Here is a 19,420-nt window from a genome sequence, read left to right on the forward strand (position 1 = left end):
TTTAAGATGAAACAAAAAAAGATAAAGGGAAAAACAGAATTAGAGCAACACCGTGCATTATAGTACCATTCTTTCGACCCGCATGGTTTGTGGATATACTCTCAATCTCAATTAATATCCTTTAACACTGACAAATCCACATTATTATTCACATAACGTACAACACACACAGTTAATATTGATAGCAACTTCGAGAACCAAAGATTAAATTATGTGCAAAATTTAAAGAGTAAATAGATAAACTGAAAACAAACAAAGAAACTATAAATGGCGTAATGGCGATCTCTCTCTCTCTTTTTTTTTTTTTTTTTTTGTAACTATAAAGTAATAATTAAAAAAAAAAGCGCGCGTTCTTCAGCTCAAGTTGAAGTCCATCAAGCACCACATTATCGCCATCTTGAAAAAGAATAAAAAAAAAAGACCTGCAAAAAGGAAAGGGAAAAATCAAGATGGCCAATGTTCTTGGAAGGAACTTGTCACCAAACCCGCAACAAAACAATAAAAAAAAAATCATTCTTTACGGTCAAATCACTAAACAATATCACACTGGACCTTCTTCCCACCATTTTCACTTCATCCAACTCTTCATATAGGAACTCAATCAGTACACAACTCGATACGTATTCCTCACACAGGAAACAATAGCAAACAATACTTCAAGAATGCCTTGGACACATGATGACGCAAAAACACCAGTACCATGACAATAGCTAGAGTTGTAAAAACCTTTTTTTTTATCGACCCTCCCCCATCACGACGTCACGATTATAATCTCTTTGAAGCATCAGCCGCGTTACGTAATACAAAATACAAATATCACAGGCAACCAGCAAAATACCACAGCTGTATATACACACCAACAGTCTAGCCTACACTAAAAGACGGTTTTAAAATTTGCCTGGGAAATCGTACTATTAATCCTACAACAATAGACAGTTTTGTTTTTCAATAATCACAGTTGATAAATCATTAACATCTTTACTTATAACATTTGTAAAATTTTTAAAATGAAACAACTTAAAGTAGGAAACAAAAGTTTAAGCTACAGTATTTAGTTAATTAAATAATTTTAAAAAAAATATCGTTAATATAATAATTAACATGAAATATGATTTATTATTCTCTTCGTTTCTTAAGGAATGGTTTATAATGAAAATATACCATTTTAAAATTTATTTAATTCTGATTGTTTAAGAACAATTTATAAATAATATTTATGAGTAATCTTTCCATTCCTTAGTATAAACATTTGTAATCGCTTTTAGGAACATATTCAATACCATAAATATAACTTAAACAAGTTTTGATTTTTATAATCACTAGCAAAGACCATAAAAATGGAACAGATTACGTCTCACGGCTGATGCGGGCAGTTTGATGTTTTGCGACCGTGTCGAATAAAAAATCGTGACTAATTCTTAAATCAGCTACTCAACCCGTTGAAATGGTTTTTATCTTTTACTTGGTGATGTAGCATACCACGCTGGCAATATATATAGGCTATATATATATTTTTGTAATATTTATATAATATACATATCTTTATATACATTTCTGTAGAACAGGCTTTGGTCGAGTAGCAAGCACAGTGTTTATTTGTACAACTTCAAAGAGTTATCCTTGGCCTTTATTTCCACTGTTTATGTTTTGACTGGAGGATTTAAAGGCATCCCAAGTGTCTTTGCGAAGGGGATGGGGTTGTGCTAAAGTTTGTGACTAAACAGGAGAGCTAACACTGATGTAACAAGAGAAAAAAAATATGATGAATACGTCTGAAAAATAGGCAGATTACTGATTTATGGATATTTTCCTAGAAAAAGAAGGCAGAGGACCACACAGGGTGAATATTACCGATGGCTTACCCCTGAGAGAAAGAGCAGAATTACTCCATTCTACCCATCCCCCCCTCCGGTTTTTTTTTTTTTTTTTTGCTATGTGTAGTAATTCCCACTCTGCTTGGCAAAGGCAGTTGACGGAGTACTTGTGGTTGCGGGCAGTGGCACTGCCCTTTTGTGGCACAGTTATAACAGGAAATGTTTAGTGAACCCATGGTCTTGTGTGTAAAGCAGACTGTTGAGAAGAGCCCATGTTCGCCGCCATGGGATCAAAGTTGAAGTCTAAGTTACCGTCTACACTCAGTTCGTGGCGAATTACTTGATCCACATCGCACTCCAGTCCGCCCTGTAGGTTCTCGAATGTCATGTCCAGGTCATTGGGGAGAGGGTTATTGAGCGACAAAAGATGACCCATCACTTGGCTGGCCGTGGTACCTAGAGATGCGGACACTGATGGAGATGGAGTGAGATTGTGCTGATGCCCGAGATTATTGGATTCCTTTTGGATCACTGGCAGTCTCATCATTGGAGAATGTTCCATGGAATCTTCGTCCTGGATTGGTGTACCATAACCCGGTTGTAGAGAGGTATGGTAGCCATTGGTCTGGTTAATGGAGTGGGTGGGAGAGATCGAGGGAGTACTGTGGGCTGGAGAAACAGCCTGGAGATTAGCCATGCTGTACCTAGAGTCGTTTAACACGTGAGATGGACTCCTCCTGTGAACGCCGTTGGCCAATGGTGTTGTAATGTTACAATCTGGACTCTGATACCATCTGAACCCACCATTCATCCTGTATGGGTGTCTGTAAGAAGAGTTCATGCTGTAAGGAGAAGAGATTCCTATTTGTGTTTTAGCTCCGCAATCACTCATAAGGAAACTGTTGTCGCCATTCCCAAGTTTCATAGTTTCGGCCAGAGTGTCTACTAGCTGGTCGGTGCCATACCTGTCGATGTTACCATAGAAACTACCAATGCCTGTAGAAGAGGCAAGGTCCATGTTCCAAGGGATTGGCGACAACTCAGGTCCTGGGCTGTCGTGCATTTCAGATTCTACAGCTGGGATTGGCGAGAGGCGGTTAGATGAGCTAGCATTCGAGGAGGCTCGAGGACGGAAGTCAGGGCTGAGCCGGAAACCGTGATGTAAAGGAGAATCTGGAAACATGTCCAGACCTTCTGAGATTGACGAGCTAGGACTTGGTGTACTGCTAATTCCATTCTGCATCGTCTCCATCTTCTTCTTGACTCTGCCTCGTTTCTTTTCGTATTTTTGAGTCTCCATGCTGGTGGCCCTGCGACGGGAGGGTTTTCCTGGCTTGGCGTCTGGATTTATCATCCACCACGAGCTCTTGCCCGTTCCTTCATTCTGAACCCTCATGAATCTGTTGTGCAGGGAGAGATTGTGACGAATGGAGTTCTGAAAAGAAAAAAGCTTGTTTAATTAATTCATTATTGCTAATAAATATTTAATAAATGTTGAGATAGCAAAATAAAATATTGGTTACGATGTATGGACCAATAGAACTGTTAGAGAATAAATAATTATAAATATATATAACTTTTTAATCAGTTTATTCAGTATGCAATTACGGATTTAAGAATAAGCAAGTCGCGGTTGCTTAGGGTACCCAGAATTACTGTAGGTCTATATCCATGGCACCAAAAATGTATCAAAATTTTGTGCACAATGTACTTTTTTATCACTCTAAATTTATTTCTTCGTTTTCTTGTTTCTGAAAATTCATAAAATAGAAGTAAAGTCGTGTATTTTTATACCCAGTGGCTGCCCAAAATGTACATTCTCGGTGGAGGTATCGTCTGTCCAAATCCAACTTCAATCTCATAGACCCAACTTTTCCTTCTCCTTATTTATCTCTTCTACTTCTGTTTTCTGGAACGAACGTTCCTTCCTTCGCATGCATTTCCTGAAAATACATGCGAACGAAGGAAGAACCTACAAAAATTCAAATCTAATGTCAACAAGTATCTTCTCTGTTCTCAGCCTTCAACTCATGCAAGATTGCTAACACTAACTTTACTCGACACTAACTTTGATTCAACTTCAGATGTTACTGGACGTACCTGTTGCGTGTATTATCATTAAAACAGAATAAAATTATTTATATCTCCTGAGTAAAATAAAAAGATACACGAATTATTGACGGTCGCTAAATTTTAAAAGGTTTAGCCCCCCCCCCCCACTCTCGCTAGTGAGCTATCAGATAATTGAAGTCCCTGGAATAAGTTTAATTAATTCTTTTTTTTTTTTTTTTTTTTTTTTGAGGGGTTGGCCATAATGAAGCAATTTAAAAGTACCTACTTGCCATAGAATATTTCTGCGGTGATATACCTTAAGTGCACGTCCATAAGGAAAAAGCGTTTCTCACTTCGCGAGCTGATGTCTGTTCTTGAAACGAAGGACGTTCGCCAAGCCATTACGACCATATCACATACGCTAGATGACCAGGAGGTTTGGGGGCTCGATACATCTGTGAATATGTGTTTGGAATAATGGTGCCGGACGCGTGAATGCTGAGCAGCTATTGATTGCTTAGTCCCAAGAGAGCAGGCGTGCTGGCGGGAATAAGGTTTGGCGGGAGGCAGGATAGCTTGTACGTGCACGCCTAAGAACGACCAGGACTAATAGTCGTGTCGCGTGATGGTCGGCCTGCGTTCGAAAAAAGGAAGTGTAACATGGCACGCGCTGTGCCTTAGAACAGCACCTTCCTCCCATTTAGCCTGCAGGCTACTGAAGTGTGTCCGACTGACCGGATCATTATCCGCTAAACTTCAATTACGTTTCCATTCCATGTGTAGTGTGGGATGTCCTGCACGCTTATTAAATTCTGCCCTACGACAGGTTGAAGGGGCGGAAGGGGGATAGGTTGCACGTGATGTCGACTGTTCCGCTATCAAGTGCATTATTTCAACACACTACGAACATTTCCTCTGAAGAGTTCTTCCGGGCTAACGTTTCGACTTTTGTGTCATTGAAATCTTCATCATCTTCCACCTCCCAATCTCACGAAGTTCCCAATTCTACAAAAAACTCTTCGAAGAGCGAAAAAAATAAAAATAAATAAAATATATAAATAAATAAATAAAATAATAATAATAATAATAATAATAATAAAAAGAATAAAACTCCCGTTCCCATTAATACAGTCCTGTAGTAAGATATAGGCAAGAGGATATTTTAATAAAATCTTTATGTACAACGCTATTTTACAATGCAAGAAATATTATATGAAATAAGAAATTTGTTTTGGGATAGAAATATAATTTGATAAACGTGAAATCAGTAATGGCCGAGTGGTTAACGAAAGGGTACGTAGGTACACCTGCCTTGAGTGAAGGGGGTTCAAATACGGTGCTGTTTCTTGTATTTTCGCTATCTTGTGAACTCCTCTCACTATGTGGTCGTCCCGGAGTATAAACAGAAAATTTATTTTTAATCTAGTTTCTGCTACCCATTTTTGTCAATCCTGTAATGACATTTTTAAAGAATATTGACTCAGCTAACAAACTCTGGACAGTTAGTTCTCCGCCAGAGGGCACTAGTTGTTGTATAGCATTAATATGAAATCTAGAGTTGCGGTAAAGATAGCGCGCATCAGTCTAACTGATGTAAATGAATTTAATGGGATACCGTAGTAGTACCAAAGGCGGGCGCATACCGATCACACAAATGGTTTTATTTGAAAATATTCCCATGTATTAGTCACAATAAGTATGAAAGCAAGACTACCAACAGGTAATAACGGTTTAAGACGATTTATAAATCGGTATTGCTGTCTACCCATTCTTTTCCTGTTTTCGCCATCCAATAAGCATCCTTTATCTCCGAAACTGAAAACTTGGCCCACCGTTCGCTCCCCGTTATTCGATTCAATTTATCTCACCATTTCTTCCAAATGTCTCTTCATCACGCCACCGCCGAGCGACGTTCTGTTTCCGCTGCAATTTTATGAATTAGAAGGTATTCGTTGTCAGGAGAGCCGTTTGCCGAACTACATAGCGTGCTTCTGCATGCTCCCAAAGCGCGTCTTTCTCCAGAAGACAAATTACCAAAGAAGGCACAACGTAACACTATCGTCAATGGAGACTAAGCTAACAAGTGTCGGTAGAGACGAAGCGCGTCAGCGTTCGTTGCCTAGGCAACAGGTGTCCAAACACAGTTCCTCTGATATACGTAAGGTGGAAACCTGCAAAGGATCTCCAAGCTTTAGCGTACGATGTCGTTGTACTAATCTAAAGCTGGAGCATTGACCCAGCACCAGTTTTTTTTTTCTCTTTCTTTTTTAAGGGTGTCTTTTTGATTCATCCAAGGCGTTCACCTAACCTGCAGTGCGATATTTTGACATTTCTTTTTAAACTAATTACAATTAGGATCGTTTCGGCACACATTTCTGTCAAAATAATTTTATTAACACGTTTGCACTGTCCTTATACACTAACGTGTCAAAAGTTTTTGGACATCCCATTAAATCAGTAAAGCAGCATTTAGTGAGACGTATTTCATAGTAGGTGTCAACATGAAAAAAAGGTTAGATTATATGTTGTGTGTGTGTGTGTTAAACACCAAAGCAACTAAGGCCACGAGGCGTCACTATAATGTGCCTGTAACCGCGTATTTTTCGGAGAAAAATCATGGAACCCTCGCTTGAGACCAACTAAATCAGCCGCGCTTTGAAAAAGGTCATAAAAAATCTTGGCGTCATTGACGGGGTTCGAACTCAGGCATTTTCCACCTGGTGTACATGAAAATAACTTAAGAATTATGACCGAGAGAACTTCGTGTTCTCCAAACACTATTAACAACCATCATTGTCATCCAAGATCGCTTGATGGCATTCAGATTCTTCTAAATAAAATTAGCGCATTGTTATTTCAAACTCTTCCTTAGAATGCTTTATAAATCTAGGGAAATCAATTTGACAATATACACTTTTATTAATAATTATTAATTGTTACAATGCAACGTTTCGAAATATTTCTCAATTTCTTTGTCAGCTATCCATTCCTTTTCTTTGCAGTGACAAATGGAACCACAACAGTTATACGTGTCATTACAGGCTCCCGATAAAAGAACAGGTAAGATTATGGAGCGTTGTACTAATAATTAGTTGTGTTATCACTTTGAATAAAAAAATGCATCCTTTAACCCTGCCCCTCCTCATCCATTAGTGGTTAGCAGTCTCCAGAAGGGCTTAAATGGAGTGTAACATTTCCCTTTCCGTTAAGTTAATCTCCATAAAGTTAAGACTATTCTTGTAGATGGAATCAGTGCATAAATAAAATAAGATGAATGTGATTTAAACATTACGTAATACGATATGTGAGATAATTACAGTTTCGTTTTATCGGACCGGGCACATGAGATTTGGCTGAGCGCCAGCAACACTTATTTCATTACCTTTGAAAAGTATTTAAATGCACATGTATAATTCAAGTTTGTGTTATCATTATTATTATTTTTTTTTTTTTAGGTTTCTAAAACATGTTTCTTCATAATTATTAAATACACTGTCATGTTTGTCGCTGTTTTTTTTTTTTTTTTTTTTGTATTATAACATATGTTGATGGAAATGACTCTATTACTTCCTTACGAAAAAACCCAATAGGATTTCCCAGATGAAATCTTAAAACACACCTCAGCTCATTAACAATTAATACATTGATAACCATCAAATTACCAGAATGGACATCTGAAGGAACAACTTTTTATTTCCATTTTATTTTTAACAAAAAAAAAAAAAAGAAGTTATATTAGGGCAACGCGAGAATTACCTCATCCACTTGTGTATATTATGTCTGTAAATTGCGTGTGTTCTCTGGTCAGTATACTTGTGTAGCTGGACGAAAAATCCGAGTTGCTGGGGAGCAGGACCTCACTGTCCTCGCCTGAGATTGACTAACTCAGCCACGGAATGAAAAATGCTTATAAAAGTCGTCGCGTCATGATGGTATTCGAACCCCAGAAATTTCACCCGGTTTGGGGAAGACGAAAGACATTTTCTTTTTAACAGTGGTGTAATCTGCCTGATTTGTCGAATTTATTTTCAGACTTGCGAACTGGTGCCGGGCTGTGGACCAACGGGTAGAAAAATGCCGGCTTCCAAAATATAGCTCCGAGTTTCCCTCCCTCCGCCTAGCACGTTGTCTTCTCTGCTCACTCTTTCTGTCCATCATATTAAATATCGAGCTTATCATCCATCAATTCTTTGTAAAACAACTTATACAAAATCCAAACTTGAAATGCCTTTAAATTATGAACAAATATGTATAATAAAAAATTAATCTTTGCCTTTCGGAATAAGCATTGTATTAGACGCTGTTGTGTCACTTAGCGTCCACCGTACCGCATGCAGCGGCGAGAGCCCGGCAAGCGTCCGCATAACGTTCCAGAGAAGCGTCCTAGCAGGGATAATTCTCACGGCTTGTTGCATTGTGAAAGGCTGAGTTTTTTGGAGTTTCGGCTATTTTTTGACATTTTGATTCAGGTAACGAAACCTGGACATTTTTTTATTTCTTAGCATCCCCTAAGACCCCGGGGGAGCTAATGGGCAAAAAAAACTTTAAAGACGAGGATGTAACCCCATTTTTATGTATTTCTAGGGCATCACCGGAACCTCAGTTTCCTGCAGATGTAGCTGCCGAATGCGATCGAGGATGAACTGGTTGCTCAGATCGGATGTTCATCCAACACACTTCAAGGTTGAACAGGATTTCAGAAGATAAACAGGAAAACATTTCTTATTATCTCTGCTAAGCAGTTATTTGTAGACACCAAACAAGGCTGTATTGGCATTTTATCACAGCCCTATAAGAAGCTGGGGGTCTTCAAGGGATAAGTCTGTTCACTGTTTGATTCCGGCCATTGTAGCAGTAGGGCGTGGAACGGAGGTCAGATAGAGGGTAATTTTCGGTCCCCTGTTTATGAAAATAGCAGATGCATTCCATGGTCGACACTCGAGGGAGAGAGCAAAAATAGATGCGGCAGATTGGGACGCAACGCCGCCGGGTAAGTTGTGGCGTCCGCCACTGCTCGCTTACGATCAACTGCTTAAGAGAAGGGACTGGCAGTGAAGAGGGGGGACTGATTCCGAAAGTCTCATTACGGCTGGTTTTTAATGAGTTCACGATCGCTGCCGGGAGGGGCGGATAGAATTGCACTCCAGTTCGGTAAAGAGTTTAACTCTAGTGGCATCTTCAACTCCTCTGCTGTTCTTGAAGAGACTGTACGAGACAGTGCGTTCCGAACGGACGCCGTGTCAGAGATCGGCATGCAGGCGGATAATTTCGGCGAACAATAAGAGGCAGAGAAAACGGTGCAAGTATGAGCTGGATGAATGAAACGTTTATCTTCCCCCCTCCCCCTTGTAGGACACGCTGGTCATCAGCCAAGCGAGATGGGGGTAAAGAGGAATTCGTAAAAGGGTTCACAGGGAGCAAGTACTCTTAGGTGGAGAATTCTAGGGCTCTGTGACACGAAGCTTGCTTGACTCAGTGAGCTATTTATTGTGCACTTGTTCATGCCATTCAAAGTTAAATCATCAGTTAGCAAAGATTTTCCAGAGGTCAAGACTACTTTATGAATACTGCGTAATTATAAGTCATATATAACCCAATGAACTCGTATTTTTTTACATATACGAGTTGAATCCTTAGCAGTTATTGATTTTTTGCTAGCCGTTCGTAGTCCTTCTCGCCTCTAAATTTTGGTTTGATCGCCAATAGATTTATAAAAAAGTAAACTATATTTTTTCTCCTTCTATTCTACATAAAGTCATAGACAAACCTGAATTTTAAGAAGGCTCGAGGAGAAACGAGGCAGGCAGGTCATAAATATGGCCCTCTTAAAAGTTCCGCGGAAACTTCGATTTTCCCATTCAGATACACTCTTCAAAAGATCACAGTTATCTATAATTGTTGTTGTTGTTGATGCAAGGGCTACTAAGGCCATAATGCAGGTATCTATAATTAAAGTACGTATCATAAAATGGCTGAACCGATATCACTAAAGGACGTGTGCTGCTTGTCAGTGTTTTATCAGAGTAAAGGAACATTGAGCCCTCGCGGATAGCACAGCGAATACAATCTTCGTCCTTCCCACACCGGGTGGAGACGACCTGAGTTCGAATGCCATCAATGACGCGAGCAATTTTTACGTGCCTTTTTCACAACGTGGCAGAGTTAGTCGGTCTCAGGTGAGGGTAGCATGTTTTCCCTCCGGAAATCGGGTTTTTTAATCCAGCAAAGAGAAAATGGACCCAAGAATACACGCAATTTACAGACACAATATACTTACGCCTCATAGCCTTAGTTGCTTTGGCGTTTAACATACATTACACTGAATGCAATCTTGAAGGAGTTTTGTAGAATTAAAGGATTCAAAGGTCCAAATGACGCTAAATGGACTTAGAAATGAAAATAGTTAGGAAATAAGTTATCGTCAAATTAAACACGGATTCGGACACGTTCCATTCCATGTTCCATATAAGATGGCCAACTTCTGCCAGATGACCCAGCAACTAGACCAAATAGTTCCTCCTTTTTAGGAGAGTCGTAAGAGTATTACAGGTGATTGCAACCTTCAGCGACAGTTCCGTTGTTTGTGTTTTTGAAACTACAGTAATATTTTTTATTTTTCTCCTCCCCATCCTTTTGATAGTATAATTCCCATAATTAAAAGCCTCTAATGAGTACTTTTTCCTGCAACCACGTCGGAGAAAACTGAACTTTAATTATAGACACACTATACAATATGTACTTAGAAACGCGGTAAGTTGTTCGACGTTACAAAAGAGTTATTGTATAAAGTTATGTCGACCTCCAAATTGCATAGAGAAGTATTTAAACCAGAACTTTCTAAAATGGACTGTCACGTGGTGTCCGCCAAATTCTGATTCATATTCGCATATTTTTTTGCTCTGACTTCCTTTCACCGCATATATTGAAAACTAATAACTGAACCAGTCGATTTGAGAGATTTTTTTTTTTTTTTTTTTTCAGATGGACATGGTTACGCATGTGCCTTCTAAAAAAACTTACTTGCGATCCTCTCCTGAGACCGACTAACTCAGCCACACAGTGCAAAAGGCCCATAAAAGTTCCTTTTGTTATTGACGGGATACGAACCCGAGCCTTTTCCTCCCAGTGGGGGGGGGGGGAGTGTACGGTAATTGTAAGCACTGTGCTACCGTGCAGACAGTAACCACTACAACGGGGGTGGGCCTCCGTAGACCGCCTTGGTAGTACAAAAACGATTTCAGCGCCCTTACAGAAATCAGATATAAACTGGCTATTTCAGTTGATGGTTTTATTTCCATCACGTAAACCGCTCGGCTATTCCAGAATTTGATGTTACTCCCTTGTTTTGAAAACAATCGATACATTTTATTCATATTTGCATTGTGAAATTTTAATAAATCAGACGTTCCAAATTTAAGTAAATATTCTGTTTATATTAAGGGACAGCAAAATTAGAGGAGTTTACGAGATAGAGAACACAATAACATTACTGTATTTTTTGGTATACGTTGATTCAGATAAGCGCCATGAATTCTATTTTGAATAATTTTACTACGAAATATTAAAAGATTATCTATTTCTCGTCCGAAACGTCGATTTATTAAGGAAAACATTTCTCTCCCATTTTTTCATAAGGACAAAGAAACTGTAATAATAAAATTTTAATACGTGAAATTTTACTATAAAATAACACAATTCAGAAAATTATACTCTAAGATTTTCAGAATCACAAAATATGCGCCATTACATTTAATACTTTACAATACATAGAACTGAATTTACTAAAGCAAGAGATAAAATTACAACACTAAACATAGTAGTTCTTTAGATATTCAAAATTTTAAAGCTGTAATAAATGTTACCAGAATATACAATTCTTCCTTGAATTTTGCCTAACTCTCCGCCTTGGACGCTTTGCAGGCAACTTAATACAACAATCCATAATATGCTACCCAAAGATAAAATTCATAAGATTAAGTCTACTGTTCTCCTTCCTTTCAGACCATATATGCGGTCGGTTCAAATCCTTTTATATTACAGTAATAATACAATTTTGAATCGTATAATTGAATACTGCTCGCAATAGGCAACCGTCTCTGAAAGAAATGAGTATTTGTGCCTGAAAGCAATGGTGGCGCTACAAATACTTTGTAGAAGTCTACTATCTGTTCCTATCTAATCTGTGGTGTATTGAATTATTTTTGGCACTTACATATTGTTGTAAGCGTTAGCAAAGTTTGAAAGCATTGGTTTAAACAATAGAGGTAGCGTTTACAAGGAGAGGGTCAATTTTTAGGGAGTTAGCCTCTTGCGAAGTGTGTATCGATTTGCTGTTTCTCGGGATGGAAAACCCAGTTTCGAGTATAAGAAACCATGCAGTTAGTTTAATTGAAGTCGGGCATTTGAAAAAATAATGATAAATAAATATATATATATATATATATGTATATAGGCAGAGAGCGACTCACTTGGCCACCGTTTGAAAATAAATAAGTTCCTGTCACGGGATTCGAACAGAGGTCTTCTCCAAAAGTGTCCAAGAACAACGATTATAATTACATATAATTACAACGATTATAATTACATATAATTACAACGATTATAGCAGCTAAGGCCTCCGCAAGGGGGAATTTCAGAAAGACTTGAACTCCATGTCCATCTTTCAACAGAAAAATGGACATGGAATATAAAGAAATATAATTTATTTATACTTAAATAAATAAATATATGATTTACTGGATAAATACGTTAATATTCTTTTTAACCATGGACACCAGTACTCCAGGCCCATTTATCATAATCTTTCAACAGGTTGTCTCATGTGTAGAGATAAATTGTTGAAGTTTCGTGTTATTAAAAAATAATTCCTGCGGACCCATTTCTTTTTTTTAGGCCATACCGGACTCTTCTTTTCATTTTGGGGGACTAGTTTGCTAGTCTAAGGTGCAGTGTAGAGTTCTCCTTCATGAAAATGGAACTTTTTTTCCTTGTATATGCAAATAGGCTTAAGCATACTGACGCCAATTCTGTAATTACTTTAGAGCTCTCGTGGGTTGCACAGGTGGTATAATCGCCGCCCTCCTCACACTGAGTGAAAAAGACCTGAGTTCTAATCCCGTCAGTGACGCCAGAATTTTTACATGACTGAGTTAGTCGATTTAAGGCGTCGGTCTCGGTCTTTCGTCCGGCAAACAGCAAATTGACCACAGAGTACATGCAGTTTAGAGACATACTGTATTATACACGGCACAATATGAACTAAGTTGCTGATGCGCGTAAAACCCAACAACTACTTTAAACAACCCAACCCATCGCTGTGAACTCGAGGTTGTCTACGCGGGTAGCACAGTTGTGTCGTCACCGTCCTCCCCACACCGCGTGGAAAAGGCCAAGGTTCGAATCCTGTCGATGATGCGATTTCCTTTAATGGAAAAAAGCCCATTGGCTGAGTTAGTCGGTCTCAGACATAGATAGCAAGGTTTTTTTCGTCCAGCAAACAGGCAAATTGACCAGAGAACACAGGCAATTTACAGACACAGTACAGTACATATATGGGTATATAGAAGCAATTCTGGGTGATTCTAATAAAAATAACTTGAATTTTTTGCGCGGTAGCGCAGTGGCTATAATCATCGTCCTCCCCACACCAGATGAAAGTAGGCCCGGGTTCGAAACCACGGAGTGAAAAAAGCCCAAAAAATATCCCCCGTCAATGACGCAAGGAACTTTTATGGGCTTTTTCCACTCCGTGACTGAGTTAGTTGATCTCAGGCGTTGATAGCAAGGTCCTCTCCCCCCCTCGGGAAACTCGGGTTTTTCGTCCAGCAGAACAGGCAAACAGGCAGTTAATGAAAATTTTTACATATGGCCACATGAGTTAACTCTCAGGTGGCCTTAATATGGAGTGTGTGTATATTATATGTATATATTTTTATTTTTTTTTATGTATGTGTGTGTGTGTGTGTGTGTGTGTGTGTGTGTGTGTGTACTCGTTGCTAGTGCATTGGTAACAGTGAGGTTCTTCCACGCCGCCTATATTGCTTATCGGGCAAGGATTGAATCATTCTTTTTACCCGAAACTATGGTTTTTCATCCCGGAAAACAGGCAAAACGATCATAAAATACACAATTTGCAGATCACGATCTTATTGCCTCAGCACAAAGCGCATAAGCAAACAGGCGGACACACTGATGGCGAATATTTTGAATCTACATTAGGGCCAGGGCCGACGATAGCCTGAATGACTCTCCGAGCGAAATGCCTCCTTTAGTGGTACCAGTGCTTAAAGATGCGCCTAAATAGTCCCTGCCTGGCGTCCTGACATATCGGCACCCTGGGCCATCGTCCGTTCGCTAGTCTTTAATGTCGTTTCTGATTATACGTTTCCACAAAATGTTTTACGGGAGTAGGCAGGTAAACTATTTTGGGACGTCCTGTATTTATCCTTTTTTTTTTCCTTTTTTTTTTTTTTTTTTTTTTTTTAAGATATACTCTCTCTCTCTCTCTCTCTCTCTCACATATCGGCAGTTGGGCTGGGTTAATAAAAGTTAGCACAAAGCAATTAAAGTTGTTGCCTTGGCGCTTACCACGAAATATGCATCTGTAAATTGCGTGTATTCATCTTGAAGAAAATCTCTGCACTCATCCAGAGACCGGACAAGTATAGTCCCGTGTGATAAAAGGTTTCACTGACAATTCCTTCGATCTTAGACCGTAAACAGCCCTCAGCTCTTTTCCAAATGGTGGAAAAGAGCTGAGGGATGAATTCACTGTGCTGCTACGGAAACACATGTGCAGAGCAGTCCTCTGATCTGTATATGCGGACTTCCACAATTTGAATGCATCTTAAGGATAAGTCGAATATCGATTAATTGGCAAATGACAGGGGACAGATGACAGTTCCCTTTAGGAACCGCAGATAAATTGCAGCTCATTCCTGATTATGTTAAATTGACAATTTACTCAACTGGCAAAAATTTCCAGTATTGTCTTATAGCTGTTTTATAGTAAATGAGTTAAATTATATAACATAATTCATAATTTATCAAATTATCATATCATTCTATATCAAACTATTACGAGGATGGTTCGAATGTGAAGGTTTTTTTTTTTTTTTTTTTTTATAGGGACTTATTAAGAAACACAGGGCGATATCATCCAGAATAGGGGTGGCCGTTAGTTAGTTTAATGGGTAAAGAATATTACTCCGCACTGTCGTATTTATTATTTAAATTACCAACCGCTGCATCCCTTCATTCACTCATACATGCAGCCTAGTAATTTTGTTACGGATGCTAACTTAAATAAACTTACACGAACTGGTTACTTTAATTGACCACGTAAAGATTATTATTAGTTTACAACCATTCGGACGATTTGTATAAATAAATATGTTGTTCTTGTTGTAATAGGGTTTTAGGGGCATCGACAACTAAGACTATATTGCTCCATATATACGATCTGTAAATTGTGTGTGTTCTGAGTTCGATTTTCTGTTTTCTGAACGAAAACCCCGAGTTTTCGGGAGAAAAAATCAAATTACCCTCTCCTGGGACCGACTAACTCAGTCACTTTTTAAAAAAGGCCCAAAAAATTCCTCACGTCATCGATTGGTCGTGAACTCGGGTCTTTTCAACTCGATATGGCGATCTTACCAACTGTGCTACATACGAGGGTATAGAGAAATCTTCAAAGATTTTCTCATCACTCTTTGTGTGCCGCCACTAAAAGTAAAGTGCAGCCATTATCAACCCACTGCAGGGTGGAAGCCTCAACAATTGATGCTGAGGGAACTGGACCATAATCTGCCACGCTGGTCCAGTGCGGGTTGGCAGATCGACCGTATTCAGCAGTCAGGGGCTTGAACCCCGGTCTACTCAAAGAGCGTGTGCTACTGCACTCCCGCTCCTGCCCACTCGGCTACGGAGGCCGGTCCACTATTAGGCAAATAACCCTTCTATGAAGAAAGTATACTTTTTTTTTTTTTTTTTAACACGAGACAGTTTTCATTTAAGACCATATTGTAATGACAGCAACGAAGCTACACCTACTCAAAAAATGAATGGAATTTTCAATATTTATTTTCATGAACAAAATGGAAGGCAATCATCGCACTTATCGAGGATCAGCTTCTGGAGGTGCCACAAGTTTTCCTTTCTCGTTTCTCCAAAAACATTCCTTCAAGAGAGAGAGATCCAAAGTGAATTGCTGTTTCCGTTTGGATCAAAACAGCATTTCAGACGAAAAACCAGCAAACAGATAATCAAACTCAGACCACCGCAATTTACAGACATATACACTGGGCAAAATGGCCTTAATTGCTGATGCTCTTACAACAACAATGAAGAATATATTATCTTTTTTCATTATTATTATTTAAATTTCAACGGTGAGGTCATAATTTCCTGAACACCTTCCCACGTTAAAAACAGTCATAAAATCTCAGGCGTTATCCCACTAATAAGTGCTGAATAAAATACGGATGACCCCTAAACAGGCAACGTTCGTTCACCGACAAGTTTCCACAAATATTAGTACAGCCATGAGGCGTCAATTACGTCGTGTCTGTAGATTACTTGTATTGTACTGTCACTTCGGGATGAAACACCCTAGTTTACTGGAGAAAAAGTAATTCTTAATTCCCGGCTCGTTCGTTCAGTTACTGTGGTAGGTTCGCATGATTATTTTCCACCCACTCCCTTACAGGTCACCTGACACCACTCCTGCCTCAACAATACGGATCAAACAAACGTAAGCTCTTAATATGATTCATTTTTTTTAACGGGATAAGCGCTATTGTGGTACGTTTGCTAAAACAAATCGTTTCTAATTATTTAGATGTACGGCGTCCACTTTCCTTAAATTGGATCGACAGCTTTATCGAAAACTGTTATCGAAACACAAATAGGCAGCAGAGGAAGTGTTTTGTGCTGCCGTTTTCGCATAGTTCTAAGTAATGGACAAAAGACCCAGTGGTAGTTATTAGAGAGAGACAATGAATAATCGTATAACCAACTATAGCAAATGAAAAGGCCAAACTCACTTGATGCGTGCACATCATCTCCATGGAAACTGCTAATCACCTCCTGCAGCTATGGACGACCAGTGTGGGGGAAAGAGAAAAGGTATCAGAAAGAAAAGGCGGAAGACGGAAATAGGCGGTTGGCGTCTGCCGCAAGAAAGCCGTACAGTTAATGAACCGTGTGCAGCACAAGCACCCCCGCTATTTCGACCCACCCAGTCTCGCCTAAACACCATAGATGGATTAATCATATGTAGCGAGGCTTTAAACACTTTATCATCACCAGTCCGCGTTTCTGTTGCAACCAGTGCGCTCGGATGTTCCAAAATTGTGCTATGATGATACATGGAAATGGCTGATGAAGTAGATATAGCTGACGTTTCATACATTATACGATTTATGGGAGAACAATAGAGGAGAAGAAAACATTGCCCCTCCCAACTCTCTCTCTTGGTTTTCTTTATTTTATGCGTGAATATAAGGAGAAACCAGTCATCAACTAAACTTCACAAAACGTGAGCTTACTATTTGATTGTATAGTCAGTTTATATCTGCTATAAACTGACTATTGACTTTGACACTTGACGGGACTCCTTCTTCGCCGTCTTTTGTAACCACACTGAAGTGCTCTGTGCGGTAATGATGACTGAATACAGTTCGGGCCTTACGGCTAGGGTAGTAGTTTGAGGGAAAAAGCTGTGAAATCCAGAGGGAGAGAACGACAGGAATAAGCCAGTCCTCCACTACCCTCCATAACACTTTTTTTCCCCGCTCCAGACAGGGCGGAGTTACGAGAGACTGCCAGGTGTACGGGAATTTCACGAGGTGTGATAAGCAGCAGCAATTAGCAGTGACCTTCTCCTGACACCGACTGACCAAGCCGGCAGATGGCCAGAGCATCACTTTTTTTTTTCATCTAGCCGAAGAACACCGCCAGCCCAAGTTATTTACTGTCCATTAGGGCACATCAACGTCCAGACTTTCAATTATTTCCCCTCCTTCTGGCAGGCATTGAAACTTTCTAAACACCCTTCATTACTGTAAAGATGTTTTTTGTCCTGCTCGAGTAACTTTCACTTGATGGAAAAATTTTACCTAAGGCTAAAAAAAAAAAAAAAAAATATTTAGTTAATTTTGATTACTGTACAGCCACACAAATACAATATTTAATTATCCTTAACCACTGAGCTGATCAACCTCACTGTTCTAAAGAGCACTTTTCTTTTTTCTTTTTCTTTTTTTTTTTTTTTTTTTTTTTTTTGGCACCGTGACCATGGTCAGAGTCGGCCTCGGGTGAGGGATCCTTGCCTCTTCTCCCAAAACCACCTGGTCTTTCATCCAGCAGTACTGGCAAACCGAACCATAAAATACCACACAGTTTACAGGGGCAGTATATTCACACCTCGTGGCCTTAGTCGTCAGCACTCAGTCTACGACATGGAAATATCTTTGGCTTCTTATTAAAAATTAGACATTTCTTTTTAGCAAAACGGTGGGAAAAAAAATTTATGCGGAGGACGGAAATAAGACGCACACCCTTTCTTCGCGTCTCCGTGAACGCACCGCACCGGTTGTGATTACGAATATGAAATACAGCAGAGAGTAGGTGTTACCATCTTATCCGTAGCGCAAGCTGGAGAACTACACCCACGGCTGTCGATCAGACCTTGAACTACACCCAAAACTGTCAAGAAACAAACGTTTTTGGCAGGTCAAAGTACGCTATCCGACCCAAGATCTGACGGAAGGCAGAAATAAATACGGCACTCTTTGTAACCCCTTAACAAGTGACTGACATGACAGGAAGTAGTTGAAGGGAAGTTTCCAGACCTTGCACACGATCATGAGAGCGCAGTGGAATGTCCGGAGATCGTCAAGATATCTGGAATTTACTTCCAGAAGACTTCTTAGGGCGGCCTTTGCAGCGCAGGTTAAGTGGAAGCAATATAAAAAACCGTAAAACCTCGACTGAGATCGACTAACTTAGCCAGTGTGGGGAAAAAAATAATAATAAAATAAAATAAATAATAATTTTAAAAAAAACCTCTTAACAGTTCCGTCCATCTATAAGGGAATAAACCACTGGTTTCTTTCCACCCTATATGGCGGTTGCAGTGTGAGAACAGACCGCACTTTCGATTCCAAACTCGACATATAAATTAATCTTAAACGATCGATTTTTCAGTGCTTCAAATGTCGATTTATACTCCGAAATATACGGTACTTCATCAGATGACGTCACTGAAATCATTGTCACCAGAACGAAAGCATCTATCGCATATCCTACTTTAACTTCTCTCTCTTACCTTGATGACCAACAAATGTGCCATGGCTGGTCGTGATAACAATAACACAAGTGACTTACATCAACATCAACATCTCATATTTCTTTTTCTGGGTATACCAACCCTTTTCATGAAATGGAGCTCTCCTTCAGTAACACCATCACGTGTTCGTACTATGCGATATAAAGCAACTGAGAAAATAAGCATGCTGCCTGCGCAGAATTCAGTGTGAGAATGGGCAAGACGA

At 39.4% G+C, this 19,420-nt stretch overlaps 1 protein-coding gene across 1 annotated transcript in view; it reads right to left on the bottom strand.

The window, feature by feature from the left end:
* Positions 1 to 1,933: 1,933 nt before the first annotated feature.
* LOC150083709 (forkhead box protein O-like) overlaps positions 1,934 to 19,420 on the bottom strand; it is a 94,767-nt gene continuing 77,280 nt past the window's right edge. The window contains exon 2 of the mRNA XM_090378140.1: positions 1,934 to 3,249. Within this exon, the coding sequence (XP_090234266.1) occupies positions 2,038 to 3,249 (1,212 nt within the window). The 3' untranslated portion in view covers positions 1,934 to 2,037. The remainder of the gene's footprint in view (positions 3,250 to 19,420) is intronic.

The sequence above is a fragment of the Mastigoproctus giganteus genome, chromosome 7, assembly GCF_048544385.1.
Source record: "Mastigoproctus giganteus isolate SK-2022 chromosome 7, ASM4854438v1, whole genome shotgun sequence".
Classification (NCBI taxonomy): Eukaryota; Metazoa; Arthropoda; class Arachnida; order Uropygi; family Thelyphonidae; genus Mastigoproctus; species Mastigoproctus giganteus.